The 19,793-nt window shown below is 39.0% G+C and overlaps 1 protein-coding gene across 5 annotated transcripts in view; it reads right to left on the bottom strand.

Moving 5' to 3' along the window:
- VPS35L (VPS35 endosomal protein sorting factor like) overlaps positions 1 to 19,793 on the bottom strand; it is a 129,782-nt gene that overhangs the window by 50,523 nt on the left and 59,466 nt on the right. For all 5 annotated transcript variants that reach the window (XM_079943845.1, XM_079943844.1, XM_079943846.1 and 2 more), the window contains 3 exons: positions 17,654 to 17,707; positions 14,367 to 14,447; positions 3,812 to 3,874 (listed from right to left, as the gene is read on the bottom strand). In XM_079943845.1, coding sequence (XP_079799971.1) covers positions 3,812 to 3,874; positions 14,367 to 14,447; positions 17,654 to 17,707 — 198 coding nt within the window. The remainder of the gene's footprint in view (positions 1 to 3,811; positions 3,875 to 14,366; positions 14,448 to 17,653; positions 17,708 to 19,793) is intronic.

The following is a 19,793-nucleotide window of genomic DNA, read 5'->3' as shown; positions in this document are numbered from 1 at the left end:
CTACTCGTGCCTTCCCAGTGGTGTTCTGAAAATGATCTGAGGCAATCCATGTAAAGTCAATAGAAAAGATCAACAAAACTAAAAGCTGGTTCTTTGAAAAGATAAACAAAATTGATAAACCTTTAGCCAGACTCATCAAGAAAAAACGGGAGAGGGCCCAAATCAGTAAAAGCAGACATGAAAAAGAAGTTACAACTGATACCACAGAAATACAAAGAACCGTAAGAGACTACTACAAGCAACTATATGCCAACAAAACAGACAATCTAGAAGAAATGGAAAAATTCTTAGAAAGGTACGATCTCCTAAGAGTGAACCAATAAGAAATAGAAAATATAAAACAGACCAATCACAAGTACTAAAACTGATCTGTGATTAAGAAACTCCCAACAAACAAAAGTCCAGGACCAGATGGCTTCACAGGCAAATTCTATCAAACATTTAGAGAGGAGTTAATAGACTATTCCAAAAAATTAACTCATTCTCTGAGGCCACCATCACCCTGATACCAAAATCAGACAAAGATACCATCAAAAAGAAAATTACAGGCCAATATCACTGATGAACATAGATGCAAAAATCCAACAAAATACTGAATACTAGCAAACTGAATCCAACAATACATTAAAAAGATCATACACCATGAACAAATGGGGTCATTATCCCAAGGATGCAAGGATTTTTCAATATCCACAAGTCAATCAGTGTGATACACCACATTAATAAATTGAATAAAAACCACTATGATCATCTCGATAGATGCAGAAAAAGCTTTTGATAAAATTCAACATCCATTTATGATAAAAACTCTCCAGAAAGTGCATATAGAGGGGACCTACCTCAACATAATAAATGCCATATATGACAAACCCACAGCTCACATCAATACTCAATGGCGAAAAGCTGAAAGCATTTCCTCTAAGGTCAGGAACAAGACAAGGATGTCCACTCTCACCACTTTTACTCAACATAGTTTTGGAAGTCCTAGCCACAGCAATCAGAGAAGGAAAAGAAACAAAAGGAACCCAAATTGGAAAAGAAGAAGTAAAACTGTCACTGTTTGCAGATGACATGATACTATACATAGAAAACCCCAAAGTCACTACTGGAAAACTACTAGAGATTGCTCATCAATGAATTCGGTAAAGTTGCAGAATACAAAATTAATACATAGGGATCTGTTGCATTTCTATACACTAACAATGAAAGGTCAGAAAGAGAAACTAAGGCAACAATCCCATTTACCATTGCATCAAAAAGAATAAAATGCCTAGGAATAAACTTACCTAAGCAGGCAAAAGACCTGTACTCCAAAAACTTCAAGATGCTGATGAAAGAAATAAAAAAGACACAAACAAATGGAAAGATATATACCATGTTCTTGGATTGGAAGAATCAATGTTGTCAAAACAACTATATTACCCAAGGAAACCTACAGAGTCAATGCAATCCCTATGAAATTACCAACTGCATTTTTCACAGAACTAGAAAAATAATTTTTAATTTGTATGGAAATACAAAAGACCCGAATATCCAAAGCAATCTTGAGAAAGAAAAACGGAGGTGGAGGAATCAGGCTCCCTGACTTCAGACTACACTACAAAGCTACAGTAATCAAGTCAGTATGGTACTGGCACAAAAACCGAAATACAGATCAATGGAACAGGATAGAAATCCCAGAGATAAACCCACACACATATGGTCAATTAATCTACAAAAAAGGAGGCAAGGATATACAATGGAAAAAAGACAGTCTCTTCAATAAGTGGTGTTGGGAAAACTGGACAGCTACATGCAAAAGATTGAAATTAGAACATTCTCTAACACCATACACAAAAATAAACTCAAAACAGATTAAAGACCTAAACGTAAGACCAGATACTGTAACACTCCTAGAGGAAAACGTAGGTAAGACACTCTTTGACATAAACTGCAACAATATCTTTTTGGATCTGTCTCCTAGAGTAATGGAAATAAAAACAAAAATAAACAAATGGAACCTAATTAAACTTAAAAAGCTTTTGCATAGCAAAGGAAACAATAAACAAAACAAAAAGACAACCTACAGAATGGGAGAAAATATTTGCAAATGACGTGACTAACAAGGAATTAATCTTCAAAATATACAAAACAGCTCATACAGCTCAGTATCAAAAACTCAACCCAATCAAAAAGTAAGCAGAAGATCTAAAATGACATTTCTCCAAAGAACATGTACAGATGGCCAAAAGGCACATGAAAAGATGCTCAACATTGTTAATTATTAGAGAATTAGAAATCAAAACTACAATGATGTATCACCTCACACCCAAAAGAATGGCCATAATCAAAAAGTCTACAAATAATAAACGCTGAAGAGGGTGTGAAGAAAACGGAACCCTCCTACAGTGCTGGTGGGAATGTAAATTGGTACAGACACTATGGAGAAGAGTATGGGGGTTCCTTAAAAAACTAAAAACAAAGCTACCATATGGTCCATCAATTCCACTCCTGGGCATATAACCAGAGAAAAACATAATTCGAAAAGATACATGTACCCCAATAGCAGCACTATCTACAACAGCCAAGATGTGGAAGCAACCTAAGTCTCCATTGACAGATGAATGGATAAATAAGATGTGGTGCGTATGTATATAAGTACACACACACACACACACACACAGGAATATTACTCAGCCATAAAAAAGAATGAAATAATGCCATTTGCAACAACGTGGATGGACCTAGAGATTATCATACTAAGTGAAGTAAGCCAGACAGAGAAAGACAAATATCATAGGATATTGCTTGTATGTAAAATCTAAAAAAAGGATACAAATGAACTTATTTACGAAACAGAAATAGACTCACAGACATAGAAACTTATGGTTACCAAAGGAGAGTAGGTGAGAGGGATAAATTAGGAGTTTGGGATTAAAATATACACACTACTATATATAAAATACATAACCAACAAAGACCTACTGTATAGCACAGGGAACTATACTCAGTATCTTGTAATAACCTATAATGGAAGAGAATGTAAAAAAAGGATATATATTTATATATACGTATAACTGAATCACCTTACTGTATACCCGAAACTAACACAACATTGTAAATCAACTATATTTCAATAAAAATTAAAGAAAAAAAAAGTTCTAGCACAGTGCTTGGGGCGTGGCAAAAGTCCAATAAATAACAGCCTTTATCATTAAATAAACAAAAGCTTACAGTCTGTGAGAGTACCGGAAATGGAAGCAGGAAGAGGGAAAAGGAAAGTTGAGGGCAGGGCAGAGAGTGTTACTACACAGAGAATCACCTAGATTGGTATGTGACCAGGGCACTGCAGCAAATGAGAAGGGTGTCACGGGCTATTTTAAATTTTTGAGGGAAATATAATAAATCTCAACTCTGTCAGACACTGAGACAACTATTAGCTTGATGTATATCATAGTTTCAACATTAGATTATTGTGTGATAAAAAAGCAGGTACCATGCAAAAATCAATGAGGAAGAGGATGTCCAATTTGATTCCAAGGTTTGAGAAGCTGTGTGATACCCAGTAGGTGCACATATCCCATAGTAAGTAATAAATGAAATAAAGACAATATTTTTCTATCAGTCTATGTGTATTATTTTCTCAAGTGCTGCTTAAGTTGTCGTGACATAAATATTTAAATTGTTTAAACCTTACTAGTGTTTTTTAATAAAAAACGGAACTGTTAAGTATTTCTCTTGGTCTAGGACACCATGAAAAAATTATTGAGACACTAAAGGAACCTCTGAGTCAGATACAAATTTCCAAAGATAGTTAAGGAAAGTTACTTACCACTGAAAAAAGAACTGAGAAATCATGGAAGTGTGCAATTACTTTCTTAATTATTGACTGAAGCTGTAAAGCAAAATGAAAAACACATCTTCAATAAAACTTCGATATTTTTAAAAAAGCAACCCTGCCCATAGTTTGCAATCACAGTTACAATAAGGGAAACCTAGATTACACAAGGAACAGGGAATTACTGGGTTATGTTAAACCTAGTCTCAATCTGAGTTTGCCCATCTTACTCTAGTCTTGAAGAAACACCTTGGCCTCAGTCTTCTCTTCTGTAAAATTGGAGAGCAAAACAGTATCTCACTCATTGTGAGCACTAAATGGGATGGTTTGCTTACAGTGTTTAGAGCAATGCCTGCCCTTCAAAGCTCTCCATTCAAATCAGGTATGAATATTCAAGAGGTGGGCAAACGTTTTCTATACAGGGCCATACAGCCACCACAACTACTCAACTCTGCTGTTGCAGCTGGAAAGCAGTCATTGACAATGTGTAAACAGAGGGGTGTGGCTGGGCTCCGATAAAACTTTATTCACAACAGGTTGTGGGCTACATGGGCCGTGGTTTACAGATCCCTATTCTAGCCCATGGTGGTCCTGTGTTTTTTGACTGCTTCAGTGGAGAGGCACTGGACTGAGTTTGTCAGTGGGGTCAAAGGCCATGCATTACCCGAGGATGGCGGCACAGTCTGTGAGGTCTGTCCTAGGTGGCCACGTACTGATGTCCACCACCCCTCACCCTGACATGCAGAGTCCTGTTCACAGTGCCTTGGCACGGGAGAACCAAGGAGGCACTTTCTCTACATAAAATATAAACCGCGGCCAGGAGCGATGCCTACCCCCACGTCCTGCCTGCGACAGCCACACACAATGGGGTGTCACTCTAGGCCTTGCTTCAGACATTGCAAGGAAAACCAGCCCTATTTGGATCACCAGCAAAACTACTGCCATTGAGAAGCTACCCAGGACTAAAGCCGTGTGTCTGACAGGGTCTTGGTGTTCTGGCTGGGTGTCTGGCCTGAGCCTCTGAGGTGGGAGAGCCGAGTTCGGGACATTAGACGACCAGAGACCTCCCGGCTCCACGTAACATCAAAAGGCGAAAGCTCTCCCAGAGATCTCCATCTCAACGCTAAGACCCAGCTCCACTCAACGACCAGTAAGTTCCAGTGCTGGACACCCTGTGCCAAACAACTAGCAAGACAGGGACACACCCCACCATTGGCAGACGGGCTGCCTAAAATCACAGTAAGTTCATAGACACCCCAAAACACACCACCAGACGTGGTCCTGCCCACCAGAAAGACAAGATCCAGCCTCATCCACCAGAACACAGGCACCAGTCCCCTCCACAAGGAGGCCTACACAAGCCACTGAACCAACCTTATCCACTGAGATCAGACACCAAAAACAACAGGAACTATGAACCTGCAGCCTGTGAAAAGGAGACCCCAAACACAGTAAGCTAAGCAAAATGAGAAGAGAGAGACACACAGCAGATGAAGGAGCAAGATAAAAACCCACCAGACCAAACAAATGAAGAGGAAATAGACAGTCTACCTGAAAAAGAATTCAGAGTAATGATAGTAAAGGTGACCCAAAATCTTGGAAATAATATGGACAAATACAAGAAAGGTTTAACAAGGACCTAGAAGAACTAAAGAGCAAACAAACAATGATGGAAAACACAATAAATGAAATTAAAAATTCTCTAGAAGGAATCAATAGCAGAATAACTGAGGCAGAAGAACGGATAACTAACCTGGAAGACAAAATAGTGGAAATAACTACCACAGAGCAGAGTAAAGAGAAAAGAATTTAAAGAATTGAGGACAGTCTCAGAGACTCTGGGACAATATTAAACGCACCAACATGCGAATTATAGGGGTCACAGAAGAAGAAGAGAAAAAGAAAGGGATTGAGAAAATATTTGAAGAGATTATAGTTGAAAACTTCCCTAATATGGAAAAGGAAATAGTTAATCAAGTCCAGGAAGCACAGAGAGTCCCATACAGGATAAATCCAAGGAGAAACATGCCAAAACACATATAATCAAACTATCAAAAATTAAATACAAAGAAAACATATTAAAAGCAGCAAGGGAAAAGCAACAAATAATATAAAACAGAATCCCCATAAGGTTAACAGCTGATCTTTCAGCAGAAACTCTGCCAGCCAGAGGGAGTGGCAGGACATATTTAAAGTGATGAAAGGGAAAAACCTACAACCAAGATTACTCTACCCAGCAAGGATCTCATTCAGATTCGACGCAGAAATTAAAACCTTTACAAACAAGCAAAAGCTAAGAGCATTCAGCACCACCAAACCAGCTTTACAACAAATGCTAAAGGAACGTCTCTAGGCAGGAAGAGAGAAGTAAAAGAGAAGGAAAAGACCTACAATAACAAACCCAAAACAATTAAGAAAATGGTAAAAGGAACATACACATTGATAATTACCTTAAATGTAAATAGATTAAATGCTCTGAGCAAAAGACATAGACTGGCTGAACGCATACAAAAACAAGACCTGTATATATGCTGTCTACAAGAGACCCACTTCAGACCTAGGAACACATACAGACTGAAAGTGAGGGGATGGCAAAAGATATTCCATGCAAAGGGAAATCAAAAGAAAACTGGAGTACCAATTCTCATATCAGACAAAATAGACTTTAAAATAAAGATGATTACAAGAGACAAAGAAGGACACTACATAATGATCAAGGGACCAATCCAAGAAGAAGATGTAACAATTGTAAATATTTATGCACCCAGCATAGGAGCACTTCAATACATAAGGCAAATGCTAACAGCCATAAAAGGGGAAATCAACAGTAACACAATAATAGTAGGGGACTTTAACACCTCACTTTCACCAATGAACAGATCATCCAAAATGAAAATAAATAAGAAAACACAAGCTTTAAATGACACATTAAACAAGATGGACTTGGGCTTCCCTGGTGGTGCAGTGGTTGAGAGTCCACCTGCCAACGCAGGGGACCCGAGTTCATGCCCCAGTCCGGGAAGATCCCACATGCCACAGGGCAGCTGGGCCCGTGAGCCATGGCCGCTGAGCCTGCGCGTCTGGAGCCTGTGCTCCGCAATGGGAGAGGCCACAAAGTGACAGGCCCGTGTACCGCAAAACAAACAAACAAAAAAACAAGATGGGCTTAATTGATATTTATAGGACATTCCATCCAAAAACAACAGAATACACTTTCTTCTCAAGTGCTCATGGAACATTCTCCAGGATAGATCATATCTTGGGTCAGAAATCAAGCCTTGGTAAATTTAAGAAAATTGAAATTGTATCAAGTATCTTTTTCAGCCACAATGCTATGAGCCTAGATATCAATTACAGGAAAAAAAAACGTAAAAAATACAAACACATGGAGGCTAAACAATACACTACTAAATAACCAAGAGATCACTGAAGAAATCAAAGAGGAAATCAAAAAATATCTAGAAACAAATGCAAATGAAAACACGATGACCCAAAACCTATGGGATGCAGCAAAAGCAGTTCTAAGAGGGAAGTTTATAGCAATACAAACCTACCTCAAGAAGCAAGAAACATCTCAAGTAAACAACCTAACCTTACACCTAAAGCAATTAGAGAAAGAAGAACAAAAAAGCCCCAAAGTTAGCAGAAGGAAAGAAATCATAAAGATCAGATCAGAAATAAATGAAAAGAAATGAAGGAAACAATAGCAAAGATCAATAAAACTAAAAGCTGGTTCTTTGACAAGATAAACAAAATTGATAAACCATTAGCCAGACTCATCAAGAAAAAAGGGAGAAGACTCAAATCAACAGAATTAGAAATGAAAAAGGAGAGTAACAACTGACACTGAAGAAATACGAAGGATCATGAGAGATTACTACAAGCAACTATATGCCAATAAAATGGACAATCTGGAAGAAATGGACAAATTCTTAGAAAAGCAAAACCTTTGGACCACGAAGAAACAGAAAATACAAACAGACCAATCACAAGCACTGAAATTGAAACTGTGATTAAAAATCTCCCACCAAACAAAAGCCCAGGACCAGATGGATTCACAGGCAAATTCTATCAAAGATTTAGAGAAGAGCTAACAGCTATCCTTCTCAAACTCTTCCAAAATATAGCAGAGGAGGGACACTCCCAAACTCATTCTACGAGGCCACCATCACCCTGATACCAAAACCAGACAAAGATGTCACAAAGAAAGAAAACTACGGACTGATATCACTGTTGAACACAGATGCAGAAATCCTCAACAGAATACTAGCAAACAGAATCCAACAGCACATTAAAAGGATCATACACCATGATCAAGTGGGGTTTATCCCAGGAATGCAAGGATTCTCCAATATATGCAAATTAATCAATGTGATACACTGTATTAACAAATTGAAGGATAAAAACCATATGATAATCTCAATAGATGCAGAAAAAGCTTTTGACGAAACTCAACACCCATTTATGATAAAAACTCTCCAGAAAGTAGGCATAGAGGGAACTTACCTCAACATAATAAAGGCCACATATGACAAACCCACAGCCAACAACGTTCTCGATGGTGAAAAACTGAAACCATTTCCACTAAGATCAGGAACAAGACAAGGTTCCCCACTCTTACCACTATTATTCAACATAGTTTTGGAAGTTGTAGCGACAGCAATCAGAGAAGAAAAAGAAATAATAGGAATACAAATCGGAAAAGAAGAAGTAAAACTGTCACTGTTTACAGATGACATGATACTATACACAGAGAATCCTAAAGATGCCACCGGAATCTACTAGAGCTATTCAATGAATTTGGTAAAGTAGCAGGATACAAAATTAATGCAAAGAAATCTCTGGCATTCTTATACACTAATGATGAAAAATGTGAAAGAGAAATTAAGGAAACACTCCCACTTACCACTGCAACAAAAAGAATAAAATACCTAGGAATTGACCTAGCTAAGGAGGCTAAAGACCTGTATGCAGAAAACTATAAGACACTGATGAAAGCAATTAAAGATGATACAAATAGATGGAGAGATATACCATGTTCTTGGATTGGAAAAATCAACATTGTGAAAATGACTCTACTACCCAAAGCAATCTACAGATTCAATGCAATCCCTATCAAATGACAAATGGCATTTTTCACAGAACTTGAACAAAAAAATTTCACAATTTGTATGGAAACACAAAAGACCCGAATAGCCAAAGCAATCTTGAGAAAGAAAAATGGAGCTGGAAGAATCAGGCTCCCTGACTTTAGACCATACTACAAAGCTACAGTAATCAAGACAGTATGGTACTGGCACAAAAACAGAAAGACAGATCAATGGAACAGGATAGAAAGCCCAGAGATAAACCCACGCACATATGGTCACCTTACCTTTGATAAAGGAGGCAAGAATATACAAAGAAGAAAAGAGAGCCTCTTCAATAAGTGGTGCTGGGAAAACTGCACAGCTACATGTAAAAGAATGAAATTAGAACAATTCCTAACATCATACACAAAAATGAACTCAAAATGGATTAAAGACCTAAATGTAAGGCCAGACACTATAAAACCTTTAGCAGAAAACATAAGCAGAACACTCTATGACATAAATCAGAGCAAGATCCTTTTTGACCCACTTCTTAGAGCAATGGAAATAAAACCAAAAATAAACAAATGGGACCTAATGAAACTTAAAAGATTTGCATAGCAAAACAAACCATAAACAAGACGAAAGGACAACCCTCAGAATGGGAGGAAATATTTGCAAACAAAGCAACTGACAAAGTATTAATCTCCAAAATATGCAAGCAGCTCATGTAGCTCAGTATCAAAAAAAAACCCAATCCAAACATGGGCAGAAGACCTAAGCAGACATTTCTCCAAAGAAGATATACAAATTGCCAAGAAACACATGAAAGGATGGTCAACATCACTAATCATTAGAGAAATGCAAATCAAAACTACTATGAGGTATCACCTCACACCAGTCAGAATGGCCATCATCAAAAGATCTACAAACAATAAATGCTGAAGAGGGTGTGGAGAAAAGGGAACCCTCCTGCACTGCTGGTGGGAATGTAAATTGATACAGCCACTATGGAGAACAGTATGGAGGTTCCTTAAAAAACTAAAAACAGAACTACCATATGACCCAGCAATCCCACTACTGGGCATATACCAAGAAAACTGCAATTCGAAAAGAGTCATGTACCACAATGTTCACTGCATCACTATTTACAATAGCCAGGACATGGAAGCAACCTAAGTGTCCATCGACAGATGAATGGATAAAGAAGATGTGGCACATATATACAATGGAATAATACTCAGCCATAAAAAGAAATGAAATTGAGTTATTTGTAGTGAGGTGGATGGACCCAGAGTCTGTCATACAGAGTGAAGTAAGTCAGAAAGAGAAAAACAAATACTGTATGCTAACACATATATGGAATCTAAAAACACCGAAAAAAAAAAAAGGTTCTGAAGAACATAGAGGCAGGACAGAAATAAAGATGCAGACGTAGAGAATGGACTTGAGGACACAGGGAGGGGGAAGGGTAAGCTGGGACGAAGTGAGAGAGTGTCACTGACATATATACACTACCAAATGTAAAGTAGATAGCTAGTGGGAAGCAGCCGTATAGCACAGGGAGATCAGCTCCGTGCTCTGTGACCACCTAGAGGGGTGGGATAGGGAGGGTGGGAGGGAGACACAAGAGGGAGGGGATATGGAGATATATGTATATGTATAGCTGATTCAGTTTGTTATACAGCAGAAACTACCACAACATTGTAAATCAATTATACTGCAATAAAGATGTTAAAAAAAAAATAAACCCCTATCCCTGGTTGCTGTCAAGAAAGGAAAATTTACTGACAAGTTCTTTGTTTATACTAAAAACATCACTGTTTAAATCATCTGCAACGGAAATGGCTCATGGTCCAAAATATGGAATATTAAGAGGTACACACCCCATCTCATAATTACGCAGTTTACTAGGTCAGCAAGCAAAAGGACTTCAAAACGTCATGACAAACAGTGCTCCAAGGCAGAGCATTCAAAGATACTGCAGTACTGTCTGGTTAAAATAGTTCTTGAAACCTTATCCACAGTAACTAATCCCTGTAGAACAGGAAATTTTTTTTTAATATTTAAAGTACACTTACAAATAATGCCTTTCCTGGTTTTAAAAGATGTATTTTTTCCCTTCAACGTTTCATTATGAAATGCTGAAATGTAAGAAAATTCAATGAATAATAACAAACACCCATTTACTCACCACTTAGATTCTACAAGGGCTAACATTTTGCTATATTTGCTTTACCTCCTCACCTAGCCATTGATCCAATGGCAGAACTTTTAAAAATGTGTTGACTGTGTGCTGCCAACCTTTTTACTGTGAAATAATTTCAAACTTGCAGAAACATTGAAAAAACAGTACAGAAAACTCCCATATTCTCTTTACACAAAGTCATCAATTTTTAGTATTTTGCCAAATTTGTTTCATTGTCCTCTCTCTGTAAAAAGACATACTATATTTTTTCTGAACCATGTGAAAGTAGATTGAATGTATCATGTCCTTCACCCCTTACCACTTCATTTGTATTTCCTAAGAATAGTCATATTCTCTGACATTTCTACTCTGTTGTTTATCAAATTCAGGAAAGTTAACACTGGTATAATTTTAATACTTTAATCTATCATTTGTATTCCAATCTTGTCAACTGTCTCAGTACATTCTTTTTTTTTTTTTTTTTTTTTTTTGCGGTACGTGGGCCTCTCACTGTCGTGGCCTCTCCCGTTGCAGATCACAGGCTCCAGATGCGCAGGCTCAGTGGCCATGGCTCACGGGCCCAGCTGCTCTGCAGTAGTTGTGGCATGTGGGTTTCAGTAGTTGTGGCACATGGGATCTTCCCGGACCGGGGCACGAACCCGCGTCCCCTGCGTCGGCAGGCGGACTCTCAACCACTGCGCCACCAGGGAAGCCCTCAGTACATTCTTTACAGCATTATTTTTTCCTCTCTTTAGTACAGGATTCAGTTCAGGATCATGCATTGCATTTTGTTTTCACGTCTGTGCAGTCTGTGTTAATTTGGAACAGTTCCTTAACCTTCTTTGTCACGATGGCAAAGATTTTTTTTACAAGCCAATTACTTTATAGAATGCTCCTCAATTTGGGCATGACTAACGTTACCTCATGATTAGATTCAGTCATGCATTCTCGACTGGAATGTTACATAGATGATGCTGTGTCTTTCCTGTTTTTCGGGGTTCCATATCTGCAGGCACAAGATAGCCACTTGCTCCTCAATGGTGATAAGGATTTTGATTAGCCTGTCAATGACTGTCCAAATTCTCCACTCCAGAGTCACTATTTTTCCCCTTGCGATTAATGCTCATTCTATGGGAGGAGATACGAAAATGTCCTGCTCCTCATCAAACATCCCCCCCAGATTTAGCATCCATTGATGATTCTTGCCTGAAGACCGATGATTCTTGTCTTCACTGTGACGGCTGCAAATGGTGATTTTTCAACTCTACCATTTCTTCCACATTGCTCAAATGGCACCCCTGCCCACCTTTCCCCTCATCTATTTATTTATTTACCTATTCATCGTAAGGGCCGACTCTTACTCAGTGGATTATAATCCATCACTGTTCATATTTCATTTGATGCTCAAACTGGGGACCTGTGAGAGCCCCTTGCAAGCTGTTCCTGTGCCCATTCCATGTGCCCCCAGCAGTACTTCCTTACTTCCTGGCACAAGAAAATGTTCCAGGCTCACCTTATACCTTCCCTATCCTAGAACTGGAGAAAGCTAATTCTTCACAGATCCCCACAGTTTTATTTTCTTGATGTGGCCCTCACTTAAGACCAAGGGCTCACAACCGATATGGGTGGCTGTCTGGAATGCAGGCTGACCCCGGGGCATCTTTTATAAGTTGCTCTTAGATATGACAGAATTACAGTATAGTATAGTTCCCTTGTCACTTAGGAATGGACTGCATTAAAATTATTATGTTACTTGAAGTTTTCAATTAATTGGGTCACTAGCAGTCAAGGCCTTACTGAAAATTCCCCAACTAAAATTCTGCACGTCAGTCTTCATATGAGGCCGAGACCTGGACCACCCACAAGGGTATGACCCATCTTCTCGACACATTTTATTTACCCTGCAATATTGACCAAGAGCCTGCTGTGCGTGACTGTGTTCTTTTCATTCCATCTAGAAAAATGTCAGAGAGTTAGTGGCTGCTCAATAAACTGTAATGATGAACCATTTCAATTAGCAAATGGTGAAAATTTCTTAAATGAGTAAAATGTAAGAATTCTAAAATTTATACAAGAATATGTAACTAGGGCTTCCCAGGTGGTGCAGTGGTTGAGAATCCGCCTGCCAATGCAGGGGACACGGGTTCGAGCCCTGGTCCGGGAAGATCCCACATGCCGCAGAGCCCACGTGCCACAACTACTGAAACCCACGTGCCACAACTACTGAAACCCGCGCACCTAGAGCCCGTGTTCCACAATAAGAGAAGCCACCGCAATGAGAAGCCCGCGCACCGCAACGAAGAGTAGCCCCCGCCTGCCACAACTAGAGAAAGCCCACGCGCAGCAACGAAGACCCAACACAGCCAAAACTAACTAAATAAATAAATAAATTTATTTATTTTTAAAAAAAGAATATGTAACTAATTTTCTTATACTAAGTGAGCCCAGAAATCACTTGATCATAGGCAGTAAGTGCCAAAGCATCATGTTATTAAATAAAAAATAAAATCTTAATTAGGTCTGAAGTTACTTTATAGTAAGTGATCCTGAGCTGGATTCTGTACTACAGGGGGAAAAAATCTGCTACTAAGGACATTGAGTCCACTGACAAAACTGGAATATGGACTGTGGAAAAGGTAAAAGTAATATATTAACATTAAATTCCCTGATGTTGGTAACTAAACTGTGGTTATAAAGGAGAATGTCCTTGTTCTTAGGAAATACTCACTGAACTCTTTAGGGGCAAAAGTGGCATGATGTATGCAATTTATCCTCAACTGCTTTTTTAAAAATTTATATACGTATATATGAATATATGTGTGTGTGTGTGTGTGTGTGTGTGTGTGTGTGTACACACACAATGATAAAGTAAACATGGAATCTCTCAACAGCTGGTGAATCTGGGTAAAAAATAATGGAAGTTCTCTGAGCTATTCTTTTAACTTTCCAATAAAGTTTGAATTTATTTCCAAATAAAAAGTTAGCTTAACTGAAAAACATAGGCATCTTACTTACTGGTGCCAAGAAACTGTACAGGGCTTTCCACATCACACCTCACTGAACCCTCACAACCATTCTGAGGAGGACTATTATTATCCCCATTTTACAGTGAGAAAACTGAGGCACAACAAGACTAAGTAACTGATTAAAGGGCACAAGGCTAAGACATGGCAAAGCTAGGATTCAAACCCAGGACTATCTGACTTTACAGCCTGACCCATGAAACATACCTATTTAATTCAACAGAATAAAATTCCTTACAGTGTGGAAATGAGAAATGAAAATCTGTCACCTGAGGGTAGGAGTCTTCAAATGCACGATCTGGAGTCATGTGCTTGATGACATCGGCCAAAACAGTATTCACCTCTCGTTTCTAAGTGGGGAAAAAAATCAAACCTGTATTTAGACACTGAATGGTAGTCATTGACCATTTTTCTGATAGAAAGAACTAACGTTTTCAGAATATAGCACACACTTTCCAGGAAGCAGTTTCAACTACTCTGCTGAAAATAATGTAAGGGGGGAAATCCCACCCATACCACAGCCCTAAAGATGGCCATGTCTGCACCAAGTCAGGACTAAAACACGGTTCTCGAAGGTTCCTGTCCCAGCTTTCTCTGAGTGCTGGTGAAATCCAACGTGCCACTTTCTGCCTGCCAGTCCCGGGCCCCTCCCCAGGTGCTGCAGAGAGCAGCGAAGCATTGTGGGAAGAGCACAGACTGAACCCTTACAAGCTGGGTGACCCAATGACCACTTCACTTTTGTCAGCTGTATCAGGGGTCAGCCAACCAGCCCAGCACCTATTTTCATACAGTCCAGGAGCCAAGAATGATTTTTACATTCAAACCAAAAGAATAATAATATCTGGTGACAACGAAAATTATATGAGATTCAAATTTCAGCATGCATAAATAAGGTTTACTATTTACACAGCCATGCTCACTCCTGTATGGTCTACGGCTGCTTTCAGGATACAGTGGCAGAGTTGGGTACTTGTAACAGAGATCATATGGTCCACAAAGCCTCAAATACAGAAAAAAGGGGACTTCTACAGAAAAAGTGTGCTGAGCCCTGGTCTATATAACTGGAACAGTGAAACTTCCTGGCAAGGTCACTATGAAGCTGTGCAGCTTACAGGTAAAGTGCCTGGCACATAGCACGCTATCTAAATAGTTGCCATTATGTACTCTCTCATTTAATGTTCATTAAACTCCACAGCACGCGGACTTCCCTGGTGGTCCAGTGGTTAAGACTCTGCGCTACCAATGCAGAGGGCCTGGGTTCAATCCCTGGTCAGGGAACTAGATCCCGTATGCCACAACTAAGAGCCCACGTGCCACAACAAAGATCCCGCATGCCGCAACTAAGACCAGGCACATCCAAATAAATAAATACATACAGAAATAAATAAATAAATATTTTTTTAAAAAACCTCCCCATCATAAATAAATAAATGTTAAAAAAAAAACACCTCCCCATCATGGACATCATTATCCCCATGAAAAGTTAAGTGGCTAAGCGGCTTAGCCAGGGTCACAGAGCTAAAAAAATCTGACAATGGCACTAAAAGGAACCAAAGCTTCTTGGAGAAAGAGCTGATTCCAAATCTAAGATAAGAAAAATACAAGGGAGGCTGGAGCATCTTATAATAGAAAGCAAGGAAGGCATCAAAGACTACAAAGAATGTGTCAGGACTCAGAAGCCAACCTGAAAAAGCACCCACTGGACAAAAATGGGACAATTGAGCATCAGTAAGAATAATACAATCGCAATGACTGATACATATCAAATATGTTTCAATTAGTGAGCTCCTACAGATACCCACAGCAACTACTGCTCACTGGTGACCTTTGGGGATACTGGGGAATTGACTCTTTACTCTAAAAACTAGTAAGTAACAGGGGCAAAAATGAGCATCTTGCCTTTTCTGTACAAACTGTTACCTCAGGGTAACCAAATACATGGAGTGAAAAGGTTCTCTTCATTCAAGTATTCTAGCTAACAAATAAAGGAGAAATGATAACTCCGAATATCACCACTTTGCAACCCGTGATAAACCATAAGATGAATGCGCTTCAGTGGTCACTCACATCACGGAGAGACAACCAGATACCGTGAGCCTCCCAGGAGAAGCACCATGCCAGCACCCAGGGTGCCAAAAAGTCAGACCTGAAGCTGATGAAGTCTCCTGTCTCCAGAACTAACTGCCGACTTATAGGAAATACTGGAGGCAGAAGAGCATGTTTAATCACCACCACAGGCATACATCTGGCCAATCGAGACCGGGATACTCTACAGGACAAAGGACCCAATTTCTTCAACAAATAAATAATAGAAAAAAAAAAGGGAAGGGAACAGGGAGGGAGGGAGGGAAAGAGAGGGGAAGAGAGAGGGAACTTACAGATTAAAATAACTCTAATTAAAGTTTTTACAACGTATAGACCCTATTTTAATCCTGATTGAACAAATAAACTGTAAAAAACTTATGAGACAATTGGGGAAATCTGAAAATTTATCGATTTTTAATGGTATTAAAACATTATTGATTTTATTAGTTACGATAATGTATTGAGATTTTGTTTCAGAAAAGTGAATTCTATTTTAGAGATATGTGCAGAGATACTGACAGGTGAAACACGGTGATTGAGCTGTGCTTCAAAATAATCCAAGGGTGGGGAGAAAAGGAAAGGACACGAAACAAGATCTGTCATTAGTTGATCATTTCTGGGTGATAAGTACAAGGGGGATCATATGTTTGAAGTTTCCATAATAAAACAAAAATTGGACAAAAGAAAGAAAATTAACAGACCAACATTTACAAAATGCTCAAAACGAGGCAAAACCCATTTCTGGAGTTAGAGACCAGATGGTGCCTACCTTCAACTTCCAAGGCTGTGACTGGGAGGAGAGTATGGGGGGCTTCAGGGTGGGGTGGGGAGTTATTTCCTGTTTCTTGATCTGGACCATGATTACATGGGTGTATTTTGTGAAGATTCATTATACAGCAAACTTACGATATATATGCTTTTCTTCACGTAGGCTAAACTTCGGATTTTTTTAAGTTGATTAAAATAAACACCTGGCAACAGGATTTGAAACCACTCCTACCTGCTTCTAAAGTCTCTGCTCAAAAAAAAAGTCTCTGCTCATTGACAAGACCAGTATTTCCCAAACTGAGGTTTGTAGTTTGGGCCTAGGAAAAGAAGTATCTTTGTTTGCTTAGAAAAAAATTAAATTACATGCAAATCAAATATGTCTGGAAAACGCTGCTGACTAGACTCCCATGGAAAGTCCCAATATACTTTAATAATAAGGATCTAAGGTGTATTATGGTGAAAAAACCTGCTTAACTTTGTATAATGCAGCATTTCCCAAGCTTACACGTGAGTGTGGAACACTTTTGTTATAGGTCACGTATTAATGCTCCATCACACTATACCATAAAGGATGCAATTTTCATAAATTAAGAATAATTACCATCATAAAATACCTAAATGTCTAAGCTAGACTTATTCACAATTACGAACATGAAAAAAATATACAGTAATTCTTTCAAAAACAATACCACAACACACATACCGTGAAATGTTTGCAGGTGTACTCTACCCATACTTCGGCACAATTAATGTAGTCCTACGAAGAAAAAGTAAAAATGTCTTTACAATAAGAATGCCACGATTGACCTTATGGCAAAAGCTCATCGTGTACAAATCCCTTCAAGGGCTTTGAAAACTAAGAGTTGGTAAGTGATGGGGATTTCAAGAGTGGTTCATGTACAGAACACTCTGGCCCACTGATAGATTTTACCCTGAGAGGTGACGTGAGAAAACATAAGTTGCCTGAAATTAATTAGACTGTCATTCCAGAATTGCTACTTGGGCCAAGACAGAAATCTGGGAAGCTCTGCTATGTCTGGAGAATGGGAAGAACCAAAGGGCAGCGGAGATAACAGTGGGGAGACCTCATCACACCTCAGTGGACACAATGACCACAGATCTGGTTGAAAATTCAAGTAGTGTTTACGATGTGACTTTTGAATGTTCTGAGAAAAAACAGGCCTCCTGCCTTTAAAAACAAACCGTTTGTCCTAGAGAGGGTGATGCATATAAGTTGTAAAAAGGTTAAGAAAGCACAAAGGTTTTAGGTAAGAAAGGATGTGTTAGATTCAAGTAGAAGAGACAATGAGATGGCTACGGAAATGGAAAAACAGAGTCTGCAAGTATACCTTTTCTGTTCTGACACTTAAAGGAAAAGAAAGAAGAAATGGGGAGGGAAGAAAACAGTTATCTCATTCACACAAGAAAAGCCAGGAACATTCTAAAGTCTAACAGGAATGCTAAGGTGGACTTAACGAGGAGAGTGTGAAGTTAAAGACTGGAGAAAACTGTTATTATGAGCTTTTGATGCAAGGTTGCTTTGAAGCACTGAAGTACAGGCACCAGAGGCCCAGAGGTTTTTGACTTAAATATCCTAAATAAGCTGTTTTCATTAGCCAATCAGAGTTAAGTTAAATAGAGAATTTCAACGGCTAGAGTTTAGTGAGAATTTTGCTGAATTAAACTAGGTATACGATTTTGTAAAAAAGTTTCCAATTTTTCTAAATTATATTGTTCTTAATACACTATCACAAATGTGGTGATTAGCAAGGGTTTATAACTGGGCTCACTTCAATATTTCCTTCTCAATAAATGATCAAATCAAATGCCACATATTCACTTATTCTCTGTGTTATGGTCTGAATGTTTGTATCCCCCACAAAACGCATATGTTGAAATCCTAGCCCTTGATGTGATGGTTATTAGGAGATGAGGCCTTTGGCAGTGGTTAGGTCATGAGGGTGGAGCCCCCGATTGGAATTAGTGCCCTTATAAAAGGGACCCTAGAGAGCTCTCTTTCCCTCTTTCTGCGATGTGAGGAGGAGAAGCTGGCAGGCTGCAACCTAGAAGAGGGTCCTCACCAGAACCCAACCATGCTGGTCATCTGATCTTGTACTTCCAGCCTTCAGAAATGTGAGAAATAAATTTCTATTGTACATAAGCCACATGATCTGTCATATTCTGTTACAACAAACTAAATGAACAAGGACATGCTGCTAGTAGGAGAGGAACAGTGCAGGGTGTGGTGAAGTTTGGCCACAAAGACAGCCAACAGCATTTCCCTAGTGGCAGCCACATAAATTGCTGGCACATTGCCTGAAAGGACAGTGAGGCATAAAACCCAAACCTACAACATGATGACCAGCACTACATGCATTACAGAAACTAACATCAGTTGGTCCATCTTCCCAAGACTTCCTGTGTCAGAAGTATGGGGAGAAAGAGCCTTCAGCTGTCCATTCAAGGGAAGGAAACTGGAATTCCCTTTTGCTAATCACTGGCTTGACTACTGATCTTCAATTTAGGAATATCTCAATAAATTGTTTTTTTCAAATCCAAATACAACTTGACCCTTAAAAAACGCAGGGCTTAGGGACACTGATCCTCCACGCAGTCAAAAATTCACATATAACTTATAGTCAGCCCTCTGTATCCACGATTCCTCCGTATTTGCGATTCCACTTCTGTGGATTCAACCAAGCATAGGTTGTATACTATTTACTATTGAAAAAAAATTCCATGTATAAGTGGATCTGCGCAGCTCAAACCCATGCTGTTCAAAGGTCAACCGTGCTACAGACTGCTGTACTTCGAATGCTCTTTGCAAAGCTACAGGTCTTTTT

Source organism: Stenella coeruleoalba (genome assembly GCF_951394435.1).
Source record: "Stenella coeruleoalba genome assembly, chromosome: 15".
NCBI classification, from domain to species: Eukaryota; Metazoa; Chordata; class Mammalia; order Artiodactyla; family Delphinidae; genus Stenella; species Stenella coeruleoalba.
This window is presented reverse-complemented; position numbering and strand designations above follow the sequence as displayed.